Source organism: Colletotrichum siamense (genome assembly GCF_013390195.1).
Source record: "Colletotrichum siamense strain Cg363 chromosome Unknown KSG_Cg363_contig05, whole genome shotgun sequence".
NCBI lineage: Eukaryota > Fungi > Ascomycota > Sordariomycetes > Glomerellales > Glomerellaceae > Colletotrichum > Colletotrichum siamense.
Window position 1 is genome coordinate 4,683,104 of NW_023501018.1, and position 21,407 is coordinate 4,704,510.

General features: G+C 53.9%; 5 protein-coding genes across 5 annotated transcripts; 3 read left to right on the top strand and 2 right to left on the bottom strand.

The window, feature by feature from the left end:
* Positions 1-7,369: 7,369 nt before the first annotated feature.
* lsc1 (CTD kinase subunit beta) lies at positions 7,370-11,083 on the bottom strand (the record flags this gene model as incomplete). The annotated part of the gene is made up of 4 exons (XM_036640656.1): positions 7,370-8,185; positions 8,238-8,445; positions 8,497-9,651; positions 10,923-11,083. 4 exons carry the CDS (start codon positions 11,081-11,083, stop codon positions 7,370-7,372), a joined length of 2,340 nt encoding a protein of 779 aa, XP_036494811.1.
* Positions 11,084-12,162: 1,079 nt separating this feature from the next.
* Positions 12,163-13,158, top strand: PPT1 (Palmitoyl-protein thioesterase 1; the record flags this gene model as incomplete). The annotated part of the gene is made up of 1 exon (XM_036640657.1): positions 12,163-13,158. One exon carries the CDS (start codon positions 12,163-12,165, stop codon positions 13,156-13,158), a length of 996 nt encoding a protein of 331 aa, XP_036494606.1.
* A 230-nt stretch (positions 13,159-13,388) lies between these two features.
* On the bottom strand, positions 13,389-14,639 carry CGCS363_v008809 (putative ribosome biogenesis protein; the record flags this gene model as incomplete). Its single annotated transcript, XM_036640658.1, has 2 exons — positions 13,389-14,492; positions 14,565-14,639. The coding sequence occupies 2 exons, from the start codon at positions 14,637-14,639 to the stop codon at positions 13,389-13,391; spliced, it is 1,179 nt and encodes a 392-aa protein (XP_036494607.1).
* A 2,861-nt stretch (positions 14,640-17,500) lies between these two features.
* PLM2 lies at positions 17,501-19,109 on the top strand (the record flags this gene model as incomplete). The annotated part of the gene is made up of 2 exons (XM_036640659.1): positions 17,501-19,018; positions 19,077-19,109. The coding sequence occupies 2 exons, from the start codon at positions 17,501-17,503 to the stop codon at positions 19,107-19,109; spliced, it is 1,551 nt and encodes a 516-aa protein (XP_036493961.1).
* A 1,891-nt stretch (positions 19,110-21,000) lies between these two features.
* CGCS363_v008811 (uncharacterized protein) lies at positions 21,001-21,237 on the top strand (the record flags this gene model as incomplete). Its single annotated transcript, XM_036640660.1, has 1 exon — positions 21,001-21,237. The coding sequence occupies one exon, from the start codon at positions 21,001-21,003 to the stop codon at positions 21,235-21,237; it is 237 nt and encodes a 78-aa protein (XP_036493960.1).
* Positions 21,238-21,407: the final 170 nt, after the last annotated feature.

The following is a 21,407-nucleotide window of genomic DNA, read 5'->3' on the forward strand; positions in this document are numbered from 1 at the left end:
TCAATCCCCCCGTGAAAAGATGTCCTCGTCCAATAACATGAGCTGGTCGCATGCCCCCTATCCGCCGTGGTTGCTGTGGACATCATGCCCTTCACAAAGGTACGAGTCGTGGGAATATCCAACAACTTCATTTGAATCATAGTCAACGGAGGATACATCATTGAAAGACCTCAGGTTTTGGTCAAAGAAAGAACAGATAGGTAGCTCTGCTGTGGGCAGCGATGCCTCACTTGGAATCCAGTCGATGCTAGAAGGCCAGCCATTTGTCAGATGTCAAATTATGACTGTCCATACTAAGTGCAAACACCAAAAACGTACAAAGAATGGCTTGATATCTCAGTCGGACGCGATACCTGGCGGCTCACCGGAATGAATGCCGACAGAGGGCAGCATGTGGGCCATTTTTGAACGACACTGTCGTGATAGTACGTTAACATAATATCCTTTGAACAGAGAGAGTTCCAGGGCAAATGTACCCCATTCGGTGTTGATCGCGAAGTTAATACTGATCAATTTCGATACTACCTTGATGGAAACCAGCCCCCCCCTCTCAAGCGACTTGGAGAAAGATCTTATGCAATCTCCGTGGAGAGATTGGTCTTTGGTAACAACTAAGAGATTGTCTTGGGTAGGTAAAAGGCTGCGGGCGAATCCACTCATCGTGAACACCAGAGCGCAAAGTCCACACAAACAATAATGTTAGTTGCGAAAACGGTGTTTCGAGGCGAGGGGTTCTAAATACCCAAGCGTGAACATGACGTGAGAAGACTCTCTCGGAAGCGCGAGTTCTACGGGTTTTTTCCTTGTAAACCTTTTGCATTTTCTCATCATAGGCTGAAGAAAATAGACAAACTAGCTGAGGCCACGCCGTCGGAGCCCAGCTATAGATTAAGACAGCGGTGGTTACCTAACTCAAGAGAGCAAGGACACACACTAATACAACCAGTGTATCTGCACATACGACGTGACTGGCTAAACCCATGGAATGTTGGACTCCATGAAACCAACCACGGCTACGTGCAACGTGCCAAAATGTAGGGATTCGCTAGAACTTCAACGAAAAGCAATGGCAAGGCCACGCCAAGGTCGTCCAGGGGCATGGAGTTCTAGAGAGGCCGACTCAGGAAACACCCAAAACTCGATGAGTATGTCTTCGTATAGGAGTCTCTCTCGTTCCATGCAAGGTACTGCTATTGAGCTAGTGACTGGCACCCCTGTCATCAGTCCCAACCTGATCCTCAGCTGTTGACTGACATGGTTGACTTACTGAGGCCACTAAGGGGTGATGCCCGTTCGGGGCCTCAATAGCAATGCTTCAGCTTGCCTCCATTGCCGACACGTTAGATCGCACCATGATGATCGTTCGTGACCGAAAGAAAGTTGACGGGGACTTGAAACCATCCTACCAGCCAGGCAGTATCAATATCAGAAGGAAGAGGGCCGTATTCGCAAGAAGAAAGCCAGGATTACGACAGGAATCACTTGCCGCAGTATGCAGGCCAGTGATATCTAAGTTTTCTGACTCAACAATGACTCGGATTCACTGAGAAGCAAAGTTGATAAGAGTTGTATTGTTTAAGTTTTGAGAAGCTGTACCAGGAGAGCCCCTTGGGGTTATCACGTTTCATTATTCAAAACGTACAAATAAGTCCCAACCCAAGTATGCTTTCCATCACGAACCATATGACTGTGCACCAGTATCAGATAGGCACAACCAGTCTAGATACAGAACATACTACAAAATCAAACTTTCTAATTCACTCTGAGAAGCTGAAAAGACATCAATAACCTGTATTGTGCAAGGCATGGAGGAACTTACTTCACATATTGCCCTTCACGAAGATTTCGGCGCGACTAACCCAGCGTTTTCATGCGAAAGCCAACCCCGTTGGACTGAACAGCAGTGACTTATCAGAAGAAGCATACCGCGCTGTAGCTTGAGTAGCATGCCGGTTTCTAATATGCCTTTTTAGATTGTCAAGGCGACTGCCTTTGATGACCGCTGAACATATAGAGCAGATCAATGCCGTGTTCGAGTGTGCTGACTTGACGTGACGTGTGAGGTCTCGAGCCGTACTGAAGCGCTGGGAACAGCCAAGAACTTTACAAGCGTGAGACTTGTCATGGCATCGCATGTGCTCGCTACTAGTGATTAACTGTCTGTGGTGCTGCATGTCATGGGGGATGACAAACATCAAGCTCCGAACATCACCAGAGAAAACAGTGCAAACCGAGCACGAAAAAGTCTCCGCTGCGGATGGTTGTTTGGACTCGGCTGTAGGCTTGCGCCGTTTGGACTTCCTGTCAGACTCGTCCAAATGTTGAGCTTGGGTTATAGGTCTATCGAGATCGGCAGGTTGAGAGGTGGCTCGTAAATTCCAAGTCAAAGTCGGATGCCGGTACGAGTCGAGGAAGTCATCGGCGGTTAGCGTGGGATGATCCATGCTGGGGGTGACCGACAGTGAGTTGGGCATATTAGCAGACAGGAGACTGGGATACGAATGTTGTTGTTGTTGTCGTCCGCTCTTGATATGAGTAGCGCAACTAGGCGTATGGCTGGCCGAATTGAGGCTCCTTGAGGTTGGCTGGACCGGGAGAAGAAAATGCTCGAAATTGGATCTCCTTTCATCCGTTCTGAAAGGTGGCGTCCCATGGCTCGGATCCACATCGAATTTGAAAGATCCAATGCTCTCAAGTACGTCGTCAATATTTGAGGAGTCCGAAACTTGACAACTCATGGAAGCGGTGTTCCAGTTCTTCCCCCACGTGCAAACGTCAACTCTGCTAAAGGGGACATCAATGGATGGATCCAGAGGTGTATTCTTGGCATCATTGCTTTTGCTGGATGAGGGAGTGCAAGTATCAAGCCAGTGGTACTCGAATGGCCCTGCGGTCAAGATTGGGACATACGCAGTATCGAAATTCGTGTTATCCCATTTAAGGGGGCTCTTATCGCTGCCAAGTTGCGTCCGAAGATCGATTGAGGTGTGATTTTGCGAAGCTTCCGCGCTAGCAATCGAGGAATCCTCCAGAGTTTCCTTGAAGATCGTACTGAAGTGATGGGGGTTAGTAAGGCGTGTAAAGGTTGGCCTGGCATAAGGAGGAAATCAATAGTAGTAGACATTGGCGACGTACTGATCGTTGCTAAAGAAAAAGGTTTGCGGAAAGGCTGGTAGATGACCATATCCTGTGTCGACGGTGATTAGATTGTTCGACATGCTGCTAGGTTTCAGCTTTGGTGTGCATCAATACACTTACATTTCACATCATCTCAAGTCGCTTATAATGTACTAGGTATCAAGACTTCCCACGGTGTTTTTTTGCCAGACAAAAATGGCGAACTGGCAAACTCATTCATTCCAGGCAATTGCAGGCTATGGCAGTTCTTATAATGACCGTAAAAAAGCGTCCCGGGGCGACTGCTATGCCGCCCGCACAAGGCAACTATGTTATGGATACTATGATGCGGGGTTCGCTGAAATTCTGCGGTCTTTGACGAATAAGGGTCCGATGTCTGGCGTGGGTGCCCGGCATGTGTAACGTTTTCGTTCTAGAGGCCACACTCACACGCAACTCCGTGCGGCGACCACGAATGTCATGGCTCCGCCAAGGAATACAGCATCGCAAACTCCGCCCATCGTTATGTGCCATGAAATAATCTGACCACCTTCGGCAAAGAGACCTAATCAGATGCTAGGTAGACCTTTTCAGGGACAGATTTCCTTGGAGTTTTGAAGGACCCGGCGACGTTCCGAAATAGTCGCACAAACTGAATTCAACTCATGTGACCACACTATCCAGGGTCAAACTGAGGCAATGTGGCTTGCAGTTCTGACCGGTTAACGTGTGGACTGGTGGCAGTCTGGGAAGAAGCCCGACGCACACACCGGGGGGGGGGGTTTGGGCCTCGACATAGAGTGTGTAGCCGTCTGTAACCACATCCGGGCATTTCAGGACAGCACTGGATAGTAGACATTTGTCTGTCCGCGATGGTCACCATGCGAGTATCACATATTGATTGTAGTTCATAGTCTAGTCTATCTAGGAAATGACGTATATGGCAGATATCCCAGACACAACTAGTATTGAGCTCAGGCGTGTGAAAGGTTTATCGCCCAGCGGATCAGTATGCCTCCTGGATCAAAGAACTGGTATTGCATGTCGCTCCAGGATCTGTTAAAATGACTTGAAATCAAATACATAGTGTAGAACGCTATAATACAATACCCGTTGACACCTTTTCAATATCAAGCCACAGCTATCCACCTTGCTTTCACCCGGAAATGACTTCTGATGTCAAGGTTACTATTCTGGGCGTCAAGCTGCAACAGCTCCGATACAATGCTATTCTCCAAGATCTTGGGCAACAGGTGCGTGAGTCGAGTGAAAGGATCTCACATGCCTTTGCAAATTATCTTCGCGGCCGCCCTTGATGACTGTCGAACAGAGCGGGCATTTCAGGACAGCCCTTTGGTGAACAGATTTGTAGTGTCGATCACGATCTCTCAGGGAGCTGAAACGCAGTTCGCAGTCGGATGAGGTGCAAGCATGCTCTCGCTCATGACATCTCAGGTGCTCCCTGAAAACTATTAGCGCTTGAGCATATCTGAACTAGCAGTCGGGGGAACGTGCCTGAGACGCTTCACTCCTCCGGTAAAGGCTTTGCATACAGGACAGGTATGATCTCCTAGGACCGATAACGTAGATCGGTTCATCGTCTGTTGTCGTGCGGACTCAACGCTTGAGTCGCTGTCATCTTCAAATGACCCATCTGCGATGCCGTTCCGATTTACAGCTTTGAGATAACCAGCTTCAAACGTGTCAAACGAATAGAGTGAGTCGTTCGAACGAGACGCCGAAGTTGCTGTTTGGATGTCGATGGTGAAGGGGGATGGGATGGAGTGCGAAGACGTTGTGAGACTCTCTTCGCCATACTGCAGCGCGGGGTCAATGGGAATTTTTGTCTCCCAAAGCTGAGTATTGAAGGCCTGATCTCCTTCACTTTGAAGAGAGCTCGCAGTTTGGGAGTATTTAGACATGTACTCTCCTGATGCGCTGCCTGCATGGTTGACTTGTGAGATACGAGGAAGCTGAGACGCCAAAGAGCCATCGATACTACTGTTGAGATCGATGGCTCTCGGATCATAAGCGCTCGAGGCGCTTTGTCTGTAGTTGGGAAAGCCGTACATTTTGACGCCGTTGTGGTTGATGTCGAGAGGACGGACTCCGGGAGTTGAGTTGATGCCATTGTTGAAATGCTCGCCGTTGTGCGTGGAATTATGCAGGAGGGAGCTTGTGAGACAAGCGTCTCCTTGGGGCACGCTGCAGCCATAACAGCATCTGAAGAAGTGGCCTCCCCATGCAAGGTGACTAGCCTCGTTCATATGAGGTGTGTTGATATGATTTGGAAGCAGTGATGATCCAAGGCCGGCGTTGTCTGAGGAGTCCATAGACCATGGCTGGGATGGAAGGCATTGGGATGGGAGGGCGTCAAAGCCATAACGATGGGAAGCATCATGAGAAAAGTGCGACTGTATTAGGTAGTAGTTATTGGGGAGCTGGAAAGGCACCCAGGAAGTCTCTGGTGCCTGACACCGATTCGGGTGGAGAGGTCTAACAAGAGAAGAGCAGGGGTTAGGGAAACATCACAATGTCATATGAAGTCTGGGTATAAACTGAAAGTCTAGATACCAAGCGTGGAATCGCGAGAGAGACGTACTGGGCATAGGAAGGGTAAGCCATGGGTAGTGCTGGCTTCACGTGGTCGGAATCAGTCACAGGGCTTTCCCCTCTGGTGTCAAAGTAACAGACCTAATAGTTGACGAAGAATAGATGAGGCATCACACACTTTTTGGATGGGGGGGAGTCCAGTTCTTATATATTTTCATTAAGTTTACGTACACTGAGATGCCCTCACTGAAACGAAGTAAGGTCGAAAGTGCTCCTACTGCGTTGATCCTCCCGTGTACGCTCCTACCGAGTAAGCTATGAAACGTCGTCAACATATTTTCCCGTCAAGTTACTGGAGGGCCGAGAAAAAGAACCGTGTTGTCGTTCGCTGAAAGAAAATAAAAAATGACGGCGCCGTAACTTGAATAATGTAGGACGGAACGACGATGACCTCGCTTTCACGTTCAAGGACTGCTAGCAGATAGCTGCAAAAGTTGGCAAGAATCGCTGTACGAAGACAGACCCAAGCAGATGTCTTCACACCGCAAGCCACGATCTTTGAGGTGGGTGTTGGTTGAGATTGTTTGTTGCTGTAATGATCGAATCCTGTGTAGCTAAAAGGAATGAAGGGTGATGGACATGCTCCTGGTTGGGTCTGAGTGTTTAGGTCTGAGATTCAAGGCCTGGAGACATGGCCTGGAGTCATGGATATATATATGATTTTTCCCCTGGGGGTTCGAAGCGAATTATCTAAGACGGCCTTCCACATGAGGCGGCGCATGATGCGTATCAGGCTCCCAGGCGTTTTGACGAGGCCACACCGCTACGGGTTCAATCTACGTACGCAACACTACGTGGACAGGTGTTCGCTAGAACCTGGGACGAGGACGAAGTTGCCTCCTGAGGCTGCCTAGCCACCAAACCATCATGAGCTGACACGTTGAGAAATCGAACAAAACAATTCGTGTTGGAACTTGAAGTGACATGGACAGGTCGAAAGCCAGTTGGCCAGGAGTTGAGGCCACCCGATGGAGCACCGCAGACCCATCTCAACTGGTTTACTGACCCGCAGCAATGCAGGCAGCGCCTCCTCGATGGCACAGCGATAGGCGCCTCGGCAGGCGCAGTCGTCAAATTTACCACCAACGACATGTTAAACCCCTGAAAACACCTGCTGCACCGGCGCCTCAATGGACACTTGGAGCGCATGCGGGACGGGACGCCTTGCGATCTGCCGCCAGCTCCGGCGCCTCAATCCAGGGGGTAGACGGAACGACAACGAGGCGGCTTGCGAATTGACAGCTTCGCAACTCATCCACGTCTAGTTTCGGAAATATTGGAAGAAAAGCCTCAGATGAGGCGTTGACAGCGGGCACACTTGCGTAACTTTTTGGCATGACGTTGGGAGAATGAGTTTTTCTACTTACGATTTTTACTTACACAAGCGATGTGGATGATTGTAATCCAACAGATGTACATGCGGCCAACCCGGCCGCTGAATGAAGCAATTTCTTCCCGAATCTTTTCCCACGGGGTATCTTCCGTAAACGCCAAGAAACTCAGACAAAAATCCCTTCCCAGGTCCTTTTCCTTCTGGTACAATGGTACCAAATGCTGTAGCTAGTTTGCCGGCTGAGCCAATATCGGAAGCCAGTCATGCTTGATGTAGAATCATGAGAGAGGATGTAAACATTGAAGCTCAGTAGTATCCACGACCCTTGCGACGGTCGTGGTGATGATTGCGACGACCGCCGCCCCAGCCACCGTCGCGCTTCATGTCGCGATGATTATGGTTCTTGCCCTCAGGCTCCATGGGCACCTCGACCTCGACCTCGTAGTCCTCATACTCGTCCTTGAAGTAGGGCTCGACCTCGCGGCGCTCGCAACGGGCCTGCTCGGGGTCGAAGACGAAGCGCATGGTGCCGTCCTGATTGCGACCATTGCGCTTAGCGGAGTTGCTACCAAAGAAGCTGATGTTCTTGAGGACGGAGACGCCGTTGGACAGGTTCTCGTCCTCGCCGCCGTCGCAGTTGTTGCACCAGTGCGCGTACCGAACGAGCTTGTCATCGTTGTCGACCTCACTGTTAATGACGATCTTGACCTCGATGAACTTGTTCAGGTCGAAGCGGTTGCCCAGTTTGGTGGACTTCAAGTGCTGCGTGTACAGGTCCAAGAGGTCGAGCATTGTCTCGACGATGTTCTGGCGGGTAGTGTGGTAGACGGAGAGGTCGACCTTCTCGATTTTGTCGACGCCGGTGCCAAGGAGGCGGGCGGTGAGCTCCAGCAGGGCGAGGGCCATCGCGAAGGAAGGCTGCTTGATCGGAGCAAAGGTCTTGTAGAGGTCGATGCTCATCTCCATAGCAATAGCAAAGATTTCCTTGGCGTCGGCGCCCATGATCTGCTTGGTGACCTTCTGAAGAGAGGCTTGCGGGTAGCGGCAACGGAAGTCGAATCCGACAGTCTCGAGAATCAGGCGCTCTAAGCCGATGACGATCTTGGAAGGCTGCTCGAACATCTGCCGTGTGTCAGTCCAGGTCTTACGAAAACGTAGAAAGCTCACAACGTACCTTGTCATCTTGAGTCGTAGGATGATCCGGATTCTTAATGTTGTACGCAGCGCACAGAATCTCCTTGGACTTCTTGATGGTGTCCTCAACCTTACAGGCGAGGAACAGAGAAGCCATAGCGGCATCCTGGTAATTGTACTCCGCGTCGCGGAAAGAGAGGCGGAACCAGTGATAATACACACAGGCGGTATCGAACGTCTTGACTGGGCTGTGAAAGGTTAGCCTTGAACCAGCAAAACGGAGAAACAGGACGACGTACACATGGAGCACGTTACGGACGTTATCGATCAACTGCACTCCTTGAAGACGGTAGCTATCCTCCCTAGCCGGATCGCTCTTGTTGTCTCTCAGCATGCGGCGCAGGCGCTGCTCGCTGGTGTATTGGCACGACACCTGGATGTGGCCAGGGTGAGGTCCCTTGGGAACCTGCGGCTCTGCGGCAGGCGCCGGGGTCGAGCTGTTTGTGGAAGCATTGTTCGATGCCGCAGCTTGCTGCTGGGCCTTGGGACCGGAAGGAGCCATCAGGACAGTCGCGTAGCGGCGCTCGAGGTAGAACGGGTCGTCGTCGGAGCTGTTGCTGCTGCTCGAGAACTCGATGAGATCCTCGGAGAAGTCGGTGCAAGCGTTGTTGCGGTCGCCGTGGTAGCTCTCGTGATCGACAGCGCTGTCCTTGCAAGCCTCGTCCTGGTCGACGTCCTCGTCAACGTCAATGCTGCTACCCTCGTCACCGTAGACACTGCCGCTCTCGTCGAGGTCGCTCTCGTCAGCGTCGCCAATGTCGTAGTCGCTATCGTAGCCGCCCTTTCCCTCGCTGAACTGGGCCTGGCTCTCGTCCTGCTTGGTGCTGGAGCTGTCGTCCTTCTTCGTGTCAGAGCTCTCGTTCTCGAAGTCGTCGGCGTCGGCGTCGGCCTCAGGCTCGTCGTCGTCGTCTTCCTCACTCTCTTCGAGCTCGGCAAAGCTGCGCACGGGTGCGACGTCGTAGGGATCTCCAAGAAAAGAGTAGTCGCAGTGAAAAACAGCGTCACCGTCCAAAGGAAGGTCGAGGATCTCGTTAGTGGGAAGAAGCGAGATCTGCTGCCGAGTGGCGTCCGTGACTCGGTAATGAATGTGCTCCAACGCGCCCGTGTAAATCTCGGCGGCAAGGGTCTGGTTGATGAACGGCGGCGGCGGGCCAGCGTCAGCGACGTGCCAGTTGAACCGTTTTGTCTGCACGGACCACAGGCGCCAGTCCTCGTGCTCCACAATCCGGAGACGGAGACGGGGCGGGAACACCGTTCGGTCCTCGCCCACCAAGACCCTGACCACACCAGATGCGGTCCAGGCGTCTAGGGTCTCGGTGGCATTGTGAGTACCGAGGAGGTCGAGAGGTGCTTCATAGTTGTTGAATCTCTGAAACCAGGCGGAAAGAAGGCCTCTGGGCATCTGTAGGTCGGTATTAGCATGAATACAAGAACGGCGGAAATGAAAGCCAAAGCCGATAATCACGACATATGAAAATCGGCAATGGTAGATGCCGTGCGAGACAGCGATCTGAAGGAAAAAAAAAATCATAGAGAATAAAAGTACAAGCAGAAACATGGGGAACGCGTAACATGAATCGCCCACATAACGAAGCAGAGAAAACGAAGGACGCCGCTGATAACACAGGACAGTGATCGGGAATGGAGGAGAGTTCTTGACTGCGCGCCGCTCAAAAAGTGAAGCCATCGCGAGCGTCCAAAACGAGGGTTCTGCGAAGCTCCGAAGAACCTCTCGCCAGCAGCATCGACACCGAGTATCAGGAGTAAAACACAGGCAGGAGAAAAATCCAATGGCGCCCGCTCATTTCGGATCAGCTTACCTTGGCTACACCTCGACGAGGAAGCAATCTTGACAAGTCATCTAAGGCGTGGCGTGGCGAGCTGGGCGCAATCGCAAGTCGGCGAAGCAGCTGAGGAGTTCGCGATAGAGCTGCGCGTCGATTCGAATAAGAAATGTCGAGCAAGCGAAAGCAAGAGAACACTGCAACGATTCGAACACAGTAGACCAAGTCTACAATAGACCAGTCGAAAGTCGTTTTGTATGATGAGGGCAAAGAACAACAACAAGATCGAGGTGAAGATGTTTGTGTCTGAGTCTATTTTTTTCCTGGGAGCAACGAGGGCTCCGAAAGTAGGTACAAAGGTTTCATTCCAGCCATTGCTCTTTCCTTATCCAACTGTTCGCTAAAGACCACAAAGAGGGAGAGGTGCCTCGCTGCCTCATGAGACAATGCTCGGCGAGGGCTTCACGCGGAGACTGTTGAGCCTCACTCGATTGGGACGTGAGCTCTCTGTCCAGACAGTAGCTCTCATAGGCCGAGGCATGTCGTCATGTCAACCAGATATCTGTAAGTAGAGTTAGCATTGTGCTAAGACAAGCGTCCAAAGACAATGAAGTATTGAGAGGACATCTCAGAGTGTTGCGTAGTTTCATGGTGAATACTCAATCCCGTCTTGAAACATTGTTGAGTGGATGCAAGTCATCATGATGAGGCAGGGAGGGCAAGGGAAGATAAATAAGAACCAAACATACCTTTTGAATGTTGACAATCAAGTCCATAGCACCAGGCAATACCAGCAACATCTTCGAGACCATCATATGGCAACATCACTCTCCGACACTGCTCGCACTCACTGCCCGGCACCCATTCCCAAAGCCTTCTACTCATCGGTGCAAGTGTCCTCCGCCTGAGGGACGCGTTTTCCGATGGCCGGGACCTCGGGGGCAACGGTGTTCGGGTCCATGGTCGGAATGTTGAACGTCTGCAGCGGCGCCGCAAGGACGGCCACGGGGAAGAGGACGTAGAGAACCTTGGAGAACTGCATTTTGACTGTCGTCGGAAGGCTGCAGGAAAAACGTGCGAGAGATGGGGGGAAACGACTGCAGAGAACAAACAAATGCAGGAACGATGGAAACAAGAAGATCAGACTCTTCTAACAACTTTGCAGAGAGATGGAAAACTTCGATGGCGAACTGAGGTGGTGTTTCATGTCGTCCACGGCAGCGGCGCCTCGTCCATACTTATGGGCGAACCGCTGCCACTGCCACAACCATAAAAAGACACCGTGACAACCGACCGAACATGCGCTGTCCGCAGTCCGAGCCAAGCCCTTCCCACAAAGATCGGCCGATCAGTGTCAGAGAGTTGTCCAGCCACGAGTGCGCATCACAGCCCGCCTCGCATTCCCTCGTCATGCAACCCTCGGCGTGTGCCAGCTGTGCCAGCAGTCGTCAGCGCCGTTTGAAACAGGGGACCATCTTGGAGGTGCCCTGAGAAGCGTTTCAGACGGCAGGGAACCTCTGCAACGTGGGATCTACCCGCCGGAGCATGGGCTTGTCGAACATGGAGTCCCCTCGAGTCGTCGCCGTCATTGTCAGCTTCGTCGTCAACACCCGTCCGGGAGCTGGGCTAGCTTCGCAGTAGGCCAGCGCTTGAAGATCCCGCCACGGCCGGAGGATTCGAACCAAGACTTTGACGGATGTCTGACTGGAGGTCGAGGAGAGAAGAGGATAGCACAGCTAAAGAAAGCTCCAGAAGTACTAGGGTAGGAGCTCTGAGACGCTAACGCTTTTAAGCGAGAAAATCCCGTGACTTGGGCAGTGCACGGGCCAGATTCTGCAGGACCAAGAGCGACGGGCCTTTCGGATCATCTCCAAGACCTTTGGCGCTGTCCGTGGCCAATGGGAAGCTCCAGTGATTAGGCCGGGCGATAACTGAGGAGCAGAGGGAGCTCCCCCAATGTCACAGGCAACCTGCTTGGCCGTGTCGTCAGCTTCCCTCGCCACAGTTCAACCTTCCCTTTGGCAAAGGCACCTGGAACACCATTGCTTCAACCAACACCAGATTGTTGGATTCTTAACCTAGCACTGATCACAAACATTCCCATATAGCAGAGCCATCAAAATGAAGTCCCTTTCCATCACCAGGCTTCTCACGGCCGGCTCCCTTGCCGCTGTCGCATACTCCGCAGCCGTCCAGAGACCGCTCTCGGACGACAATAACGACGACCCTGACCACCCCATTCCTCTCATCATCTGGCACGGTCTCGGCGACTCCTACGACGGCGACGGCATCAAGCAGGTCGGCGAGCTCGCGGAGGCAATCAATCCGGGCACCTTCGTCTACAACATCAAGGTCGGCACCGACGCCAGCAGCGACCGGTCCGCCACCTTCTTCGGCAACGTCACCACCCAGCTGGAGCAGGTCTGCGAGGAGCTCGCCGCGCACCCGATCCTCTCCACCGCCCCGGCCGTCGACGCCATCGGCTTCAGCCAGGGCGGTCAGTTCCTCCGCGGCTACGTTGAGCGCTGCAACAAGCCCCCCGTCCGCAGTCTCGTGACCTACGGCAGCCAGCACAACGGCATCGTCGAGTTCAAGGCCTGCGGCGACTCGGACTTCCTGTGCAAGGGCGCTATGGCCCTCTTGCGCTTCAACACTTGGTCGAGCTTCGTGCAGAACCGCCTCGTCCCCGCCCAGTACTACCGTGACCCGGCCCCCGACCAGTACGAGAAGTACCTCGAGTCGTCCAACTTCCTCGCCGACATCAACAACGAGCGCGAGCTCAAGAACGTCCAGTACAAGAAGAACCTCGCCGGTCTGTCCAACTTCGTCATGGTCATGTTCGAGGAGGACACCACCGTCATCCCCAAGGAGACCGCCTGGTTCGAGGAGGTCAACGGCACGGAGAGCCTGCCGCTGCGCGCCCGCCAGATTTACAAGGAGGACTGGATCGGCCTGAGGGAGCTTGACCGCAAGGGAGCCCTCCGCTTTCGCCAGGTGCCCGGTGATCACATGCAGCTGACGCAGAAGAACCTGAACAAGACCATTTCCGAGTTCTTCGGACCCTTCAAGAAGAGCTTCAGCTCCGAGAAGGCTAGCTTCGTCTCTGAGGAGTTGTAATTGGTAACACAGTACGATTAATGGGATAGTTTAATGGCGCGCGAGTATTGGTTAAAAGGGGCAAATTGTACACTAGGTCTGATTGATAAATCCCTTGACACACAAGTTCTCTCTGGTTAATTTTGTCTGAACCAACGCCGTACGCCTCGAACCATGCATGGTATAATCCCGCAGGAATCCCTCCCCTTTTGTGGACTCTTTTCCGTTTTTATGTAAATGGCGACACGTCCTTAGTTGTCCAGAGCAGCCTTGGCCTTGGCCTTCTGCTTCCTCAACTTCTCCTTCTGCGCCACGGCAATCTTCTTGTCGAGCTTCGCGTCGTCGCCCTCGGGCAGGGCCTTGGGCGCGGCGGCCTTCTTGGCCTTCTTGGTCGTCGGCTTGGTCTCCTTCTCCTCCTCCTCCTCTCCCTCGGGGGCGGCCTCGATCGACTTGCGCTTCTTGCCAATGTTGGCCTTCTCCGCAATGGCCTTGGCCTCCTCGCTGCCGTCGGCGACGATGTCCTTCTCCTCGAGCCAGAGCTCGTCCGTCAGCCAGATGGGCAGCGCGGCCGTCTCCTGGCCCTTGACGTAAATGCTCTTGACATTGGCCCACTTCTGCGGCACCCACTTCTCGACGAGCGCCTTGACGACGGCCTCGACGTTCTCGGCGATCTGCGCGGCAGTGAAGCCGGCGTAGCCCACGCGGATGGCCGTGTTGGTCGAGGGCGTCAGGCTGACGAGCGCGCAGCCGATGGCCTTCTCGATCTCGGCGGCAATGTCCTGGGGCGTGCCGGCGCGGACGGAGCCCTGGGTCTTCTCGGCGGGCTTCTGGCGCTTGCCGTCGATGCGGGTGGGCTTGGGGGAGAGCACGACGGGGATGGGGCGCTTAGTGGTGCTCTTGTAGAAGGTCTTGCCGAGGGCCTTGGGCAGGCGGTTGATGATGCGGTCGTCGGCGAGGAAGATGTCGTGCTCGGCGTAGAGCTTGCGCTGGGCCTCGTACTGCTTCCACTTGGCCTTGAGCTTGCCGACGTCGACGACGCGGGTGATGCGCTTGCGCAGCGCCTCGGGGAAGTCGTCGGAGGCGATGATGTTCTTGTAGGCGCGCTGGGGGTCGGCGGTGATGAGGCATATCGTGGACTCCTCGTCCGTGTTGAGCGGGTGCGGGAGGACGATCTTGCCGGGCTTGAGGCGGTTGGTGTCGGCGATGTGGCGCTTCGTGGTGAGGGTCAGCCAGACGGGGGAGCTGGCGAGGTCGTCTTCGGGGTCGGCGAGGAGGTTCTTCTTGCCGGACTCCTCGGTCTTGGAGGCCGCGGCCTTCTTGATGTGGGCGAGCAGCGCCTTGGATGCCTTCAGGGTCTGTGTTTTGTTTTCTGCGATTAGAGAACGGAACGGGCTTTGTCAGTGGCGCATTGGGGTGTAAGTTCTCACCTGCTCGGGGTCAATTGCGGGCGCGACATCTTTCGATGCGACGGCGACGGCCTTGGAGGTCTTTGAGGGGGCCATGACTACAGATGTTGTGGTGGAACGTCTGTTTGTTCTAGCTGGAGAGGATGGGGATGCAGAACGTCGCCTACACTGCAGAGTTGGCGGGGAGTTTTTTCGCGGTCGTCCAAATTTTTTTGACAGGGATCATGAATTGTCGGCGAATGCGGACTGCCGGAGCCGATGTGCACGGGCCAGATCCAGTTATCGATAAGTTTGAGCTTATCAGTGAGTGGATCCGATAAAGTTGTCGTTCACCGAGTTACCGAGGTGAAGGGCCGGTGAACATCTCAATGGGGGAAACCCGACCATTCCATGCGACGGCCAACTAATGTCTTGTTTCGTTGCAAAGGTAGAGAGATCGAAAAGTTTTCAAGACGCCTCACGAACACATTCGTGGTTGTGGAAGAGGAATTTTGCGCCGCGTTGTGCATCTGCAAGCTGACCATAGCTTTACGCGTCTATTGGCTTTTGACATCGCGTCTTGAATCCTGAGTGCATATAGCCATTCAACTTTAGGGCTGAGCGGCCAAGCATCGCATTCAGTCGGGGCCCCTCTACGGATAACCCAGAGCGTTGGTAATTCGTGCAAAAGCCCCTCCGGTTGCCGATTAAACGTTACCGTGGTCCACGGAAGGGTGTCCAGAGCCAATGGGTCTTGATACACGGGTTCTGTCTCACTCTGAAAACGGGCCCTTGGAAAGCCTGCCTGGAAGCATGCGTACGAGAGCAGTGGGACTACGACGCAGTAATGGCACGCAAGAACTTTGCACACGCGCGGCCAACGGGGGTTGCTTTCTCAGTCCAATTGGGAACGCCGGGATCATTTCAAACCTGTCAAAGCCTCAGCGGGTCGTGTGAGCAGGAGCGCGACTTGCGTTAGCGATGCGGGGTGGACGCCGAGACGCGGCGATGATTGACGGTTCGGGGGGCGGGCTCAGCACGGCTCGGCTGTCTGCCTCCTGACGCTCATTTCCCGAAGCCAGCTGTCAGCCCTCATCGCGCACAGAGCTAAAACAAATAAGTACACATTGCTAAAGCATACGACAGCTGGCTTCGAGATAAGGGGAAAAGGGATCATTGTGGTAGTAGAGCGGGCGACGGGTATGGTATGTATATCATGACTTGGATAGACAGGGTACCTGGGTTGAGACCACTTTTACGCGAGCCAACACGTCCGCGATGCCTCGTTTCAACCCCTTCACTTCCAGCGTATTTTATGTATGCGAGCCGTGAATGAGGGCACTTTGAGGCTCGTGTATGCGCAACCCAGTCTCTGAGCGGGCCAAGTCTCACAAAGACGGACGGGCAGCACATGCTTGTGGCAGAAAAGGGAAATGGAGGCAGGTGAAGCTGCCAAAGAGAACCAATGAGTTGGCGTGGTTTCCACGATCCATGTGACCAACAGGAGGAGCATCGGCGCAAATGCTGGAAGCGAGGGAGCCACAGGGATGGTGAAATATCAAGGAAGAGGGCAGGTGGGAATGCATGGTGCTCTAATACAGAGCTATGCAGTGCTAATGTACGAACTACATAGCATGTAATTTGCAAGCCTGTGTCTCTCGCAGTCTCGCTCTCTATCAGTGTCGACACGCTCTACGCAGTACTTACTCGTCCGGCCAGGCTTTGGATTGCCAGGGTTGCATAGTGTCAGCCATTGGAGGGACGGTTGACGTGTGGGCTGGGGCCGTGGGTGTCTGTCGGCGCTAAAGTGCCAAAGGTACGTTCTTCAGCGTTCTGCGCCGTTGGGCTGCCCCCGTAAGAGGATTAAATGAATGGATGGATGAGGTGCTGCTGACCACTGCCCGGTGCTTGGCCAGAGACGCGCACCGGAAGTGGACGTGAGTCGTAGTTTTTTTTTTTTTTTCCTCTTTGGTGGAGACGCGCTTCGGCTTCGGGAGGAGGCTGGAACGGGCAGACTCGACGTGGATGAGGGGCAATTGTGTCCATTGTGAGGTCAGAGGCTGCGATATTTTGCAGACAAGATGGCTGGTTTGCAAAAGGCGGTCTATAGAGTAGATTCCAGAATACTCAGAATATCGAAGAGTGAAGATGCAAGTGAAGCAAGCAAACAGGCAGCTTGCACCCGAGTTGAAGATGCAGACTGCCGTCAACGGGACAATTAAAGATTGAAACACCCATTAAAGCTCAGATAGCGGCCCGCGTCGGCCGGGGTCGTGGCCTGAAGACACCCCAAGCGTCATCTTTAGCGCTTGCGAGGCTCCGCCGGTGCGCTAAGTGCGCTGTAGCTGTTGGCATGTCAGTGATCGGGACCGCTAGGAGACAGCGAGTGCCCGGTACAGCGGTCGGGGACGGATACAGTGGTGTGCGTGCTCCACCGGCAAGCACAATTCCTTGCACAGCACAACGTCTGGACGCGGGGGACGCGATCAACGCCAACGCGCAAGAACACGCTTCGCTCCTGCCATGCTAACGGAAGGGGGCCATCAAAAAGGTCCCGTCCCCGTCCAGACACCACCACGCTCCTGGTCACTCACACTCTGGGCCTCCTTCCACCAGACCTGCAACCACTTTGACAGTTTTTGCATCAGGGAATTATTTTGTGTGGAAAACTCGTCTCTCGTCTTTTCACCTTCGTCCTGTATATCCATTATCACTTCCACTCTTCACAACCTACCTACCAGCCCGTCGGCCCTGTCCCCCACCACGAAACCACTTACACGCGATTCCACTCTACGCCAAAATCCACGTCTGATATTGGGGACCGAAACCGCGCCCACCAAAACGCGACTGCTCACCACGCGGAAGAAATATACTGAAGAGAAAAAAAAATCATCAAGAGGCACAGGAACAAGAAACACGACCACACATAACTTGGGGCAGTCACACTTTTGGCAGGGCATGCCGTCGTCGCCGCAACAATGATGGACTCGTCGCCTCAATCCAAGAACCCGGAGCCTACCCTCCCCATGGCCGGTACCAAGCGTCCTGCTCCGAGCCTTCTGCCGGCATTCGAACCTCTGTCTTCCTCTCCGGGCTTTCCTCGACCTTCCAAGCGTCAAGCTCGTCCTGGTTCCGTCGGGGGAAACAGCGCCTACCTCAAGTATCCCACGCCAATTCCGACTTCAAGCACCGGCATCCTTTCGTCTTCCCCACCCCGCGTCCACCAGCGCCCCGGCGCACTCTCGCGAGCCCTCTCCTCCGCCTCCGAACGCACGCCCCTCGGTGCCGTCGCCTCCATTGAATTGAACGACAACGGCGAGACCCTGCTCATGGGCCGTTCTAGCAACTCATCCCATTACCAACTCTCCGCCAACCGTCTCGTGTCCCGTGTGCACGTCAAGGCGCGGTTCGTGCCTGCTCCCTCGGCACTGGAGCCGAATAAGATTGAGATTCTGTGCAATGGCTGGAACGGACTGAAGCTGCACTGCCAGGGCCGCACGTGGGAGCTGCTCAAGGGCGACTCGTTCACGTCCGAGACGGAGGGTACCGAAATTATGCTTGACGTCCAGGATGCGCGTGTTATGATCCAATGGCCGAAGCGGGACCAACGTGACCGGCTGGGAAGCCCCGAGTCCCAGTGGGACGACTCCCCGCCCCGGCCCAATGCCCGTGCCGCCGCCGCCGCCGCCAACCTGCTCCAGTCAAGTCCCCTGCGCCGTACATCGCGCATCGAGTCTCCGGACTCTCCGACGCCGGCGCACATGACCAGCTCCCAGCGCCTGCAAGCTCTTCTTCCCACTGATGATGGAGAGGTCCACATCTACGAGGACTCCAGCGCGGACGAGCCTGAGCTCCCCAAGCTTACTGATTCGGGTGTCAATGTCGGCCAGAGCTTTGCTACCGAAGTGACCAACTCTTTCTCGTCCGAACTCAGCGAGCCCGAAGACGAGAACGATCCGGATGAGGAAAACGACCCCATCGTCCACTCCTTTGGTCCCTTTGGAGCTGACATTTCCAACCGCCTGGCCTCTGTCTTGGCAACTGCACCCAAGTACCCGTCTTCCAAACACTCACAGCTGCCTCCTATCCGGGATGACTCCAACCCCTCCAGCCCCATCTCGGCACCGCCCAAGTCGCCGGTCATCAAGGAGGAAGAGGAGGAAGTCAAGGAGCCTCCCTACGAGAACCCTGCCGTGCGCAACCACGTCGTCAACCAGCTCGCCTTCTCCCGCCTGTCGTCCAACCCTCTGTCGACCATCATGAACAACCTCCCCTCCGAGCAGAAGAAGGGTCTGCTCAAGGAACAATTGCGAAGCCTACTGGAGAACACGGCGTGCATCGGCATCATCCGCCGCCAGGGCAAGGATGCCGCCGGCAAGCCCCTCGAGAGCGAGTACTACTACGTTCCCGAGGCCGACGACGACGAGCAGCGTCGCTTCGCTGTCACGGACGGCCTTCGGAAGCCCAGTCTGAGAGCCTGCAGAAAGCAGCACAAGGTACGATCAGCCGAAAAGAAGTCGAAAGATATGGCAACTAACACGATTGGCTTGTTAGCAATATTACTGGAAGCGCCCGCGAACCCCTTGAATGATCACTACTTTGGCTTTCATCCCATGTCAAATCTTTTTTGGCTTGCACCCAGCAACCTTGCTAAAGCTGAGCTGATGCCATGCACACTCTCCGCATGATCAGCACTCAGGCTACCCCTTCAACTGTCCATACCTTGGCTCTAAACCCACCCGTTTGGCAAAACTTGTGTTCTGGCTGCATAGCGCAAGGCGTTTTATGGATTACACTGTTTTTATTATCTTGTGTTTTTGGTTCCCTTTTTTTCTTGAACTCTGTACGACTCACACTACTACTACTATACCTCGGGTTTCCCCCCTTATTCTTATTCCCAACGATTCCCCATACACACAACCCCCGCTAGATGAGATACATGCATTACGCCGGTCCAGTTTCAACGATTTGGAGCGAGCAAAGCTGCATTATTAGGCTGAAATTCTCCGTTTTTCTTTCATTGTCGGCGGCGGGTTTCATCTTTCTGCGTTGGAAGGAATATAGGAAAAAGAAAACTTGGGATGGGACGGATTCTGGCGAGGGACGGAGACGGGAAGGGGAAGGGGTAGGGCGAACGATTGGTAAAAACGGATTGACGAGGTGATGGTGGAAATGTAAAATTCGATGACTGCGCTTGAATCAGGTCTGGTAAATACAATGCTTGTTCCTTCAGAGATTTGTTTCGTTTTACTGTTTGGGTCTCGAGTACGGTCGGGTCGGGTGTCTCCGTGGCTGGCCACCGGGCCCGTCGATGGGCCGGCCGTTGTAGACCTACCAAGTTAATTGTGTTGTGTCCTGCTGGCTTGAAGCTTGCTGGTTCGTGGTGATCCAGCAACGATAGATTCTTCGGTAAATGGAGAGTAATCTTCTCGCGCGCCTCGAACAACGACCTGAGATCGCGATCCGCAACCCAACCACAGATGTCATCACGCATCCGCCATCACGAGAGGGATGGAATGTGGTTGCACCGGCAGCGACACTGAAAGGAGCTCCTGTGGGTCCCAACACACCCCTGTCCCACGCCGATAACGTCCGATAAAGCTAGGCCGGCGACCGGGCCTCGACCTCTTTACCCCGCAATGACGCGGTGGTGGTCCCCCTTCTCGTTGCAACTCACCTTGCCCAGAAGGAACTCCCTAGCAAAAACGACGAAGGCGTCGATCAAAAGGTGCAACACCGTATGATGGGCTACCACACAGCTTTGCTAGGTAGCTAGCTACGTAGATGGTTCCATACCCTTACCTCACCTCACAGCATCGAGTCGAGCTAGACAAAGAAAAGCATGTGCGTCGTTGGATGTGGTGGTAGTGGTGGTGGTGGTGTGGTTGAACAGAAACCGTACCCCATCCGCCAGTGGCGACAAAAGCTCTGTCCGCTGGTGTGATCGTCGTCTGATGTCAGTCACTTACTGGCTGGTCCCCCATCGCTCGTGCATGAGAAACTCTCAGCTTGCTTTGCCTTGCCTGCTAACTAAGGTAGCCCCGGGACGGAAACGGGGGACGGTTTGAGCTGCATGAAGACGAAGGAGGGGGTGAGCAGGCACGTTGAAAGTTAGATTGGAGCTTGAAGGACATTGGACCCTTGGAATTTTTGGGGGAACGTCTAAGGGAAGCTGTTACCCGGGGTCGTCTTGATATAGAAGGGGGAAGCTCCCGCCTCGACTAAGGGGCTTTCTCTCAGGACTCCCTGCAGCATCTGTCTCTAATTTTAACTTACATTCCATACCTCTAAACCAAAACATCGACAACAATCCATCCACCTCGCCCTACAACAATCCATCCACCTCGCCCTACAAACCTCCAGTCAAATATCAACATCAGTCCTCTAATCCAAACAACAACTCACCACCTTCAGACTCCAAACCTAACACACATCCACCACTCCTTCTCCCATCCACCGAACAAGAACACACATCAACATGTCCTCCCAACCCTCCATGGCCAACGTCGCCCCACAAAAGGACGTCCCCCACGCCGACGCCCACGACCCCTCCAGCCCAGCCGCCGAGGCCGCCCGCGTCATCGAGCGCACCAACAGCTGGAAGCCCTCCTTCGAGCGCCGCCAGAGCTGGAACAAGGAGGACCAGAAGCGCGAGCTGCAGATGAGCCACATTGAGGATGTCAAGACCGGGCCTGGGTTTACCGAGAGGGCATGATTGTGTTGTCATAGCATGATTTGGTGCAGAAGAAATGAGGGACGGGCGCGGGGAAGGGTGTTACGACACAGATCGTCTGACTACCCAGAGCATCAAGCTGGAAACATTGGGAAAGGGGAATAAGGCGTTCAAAATTGCATGATCACGACACTGCTTGCATTTGTACTCTA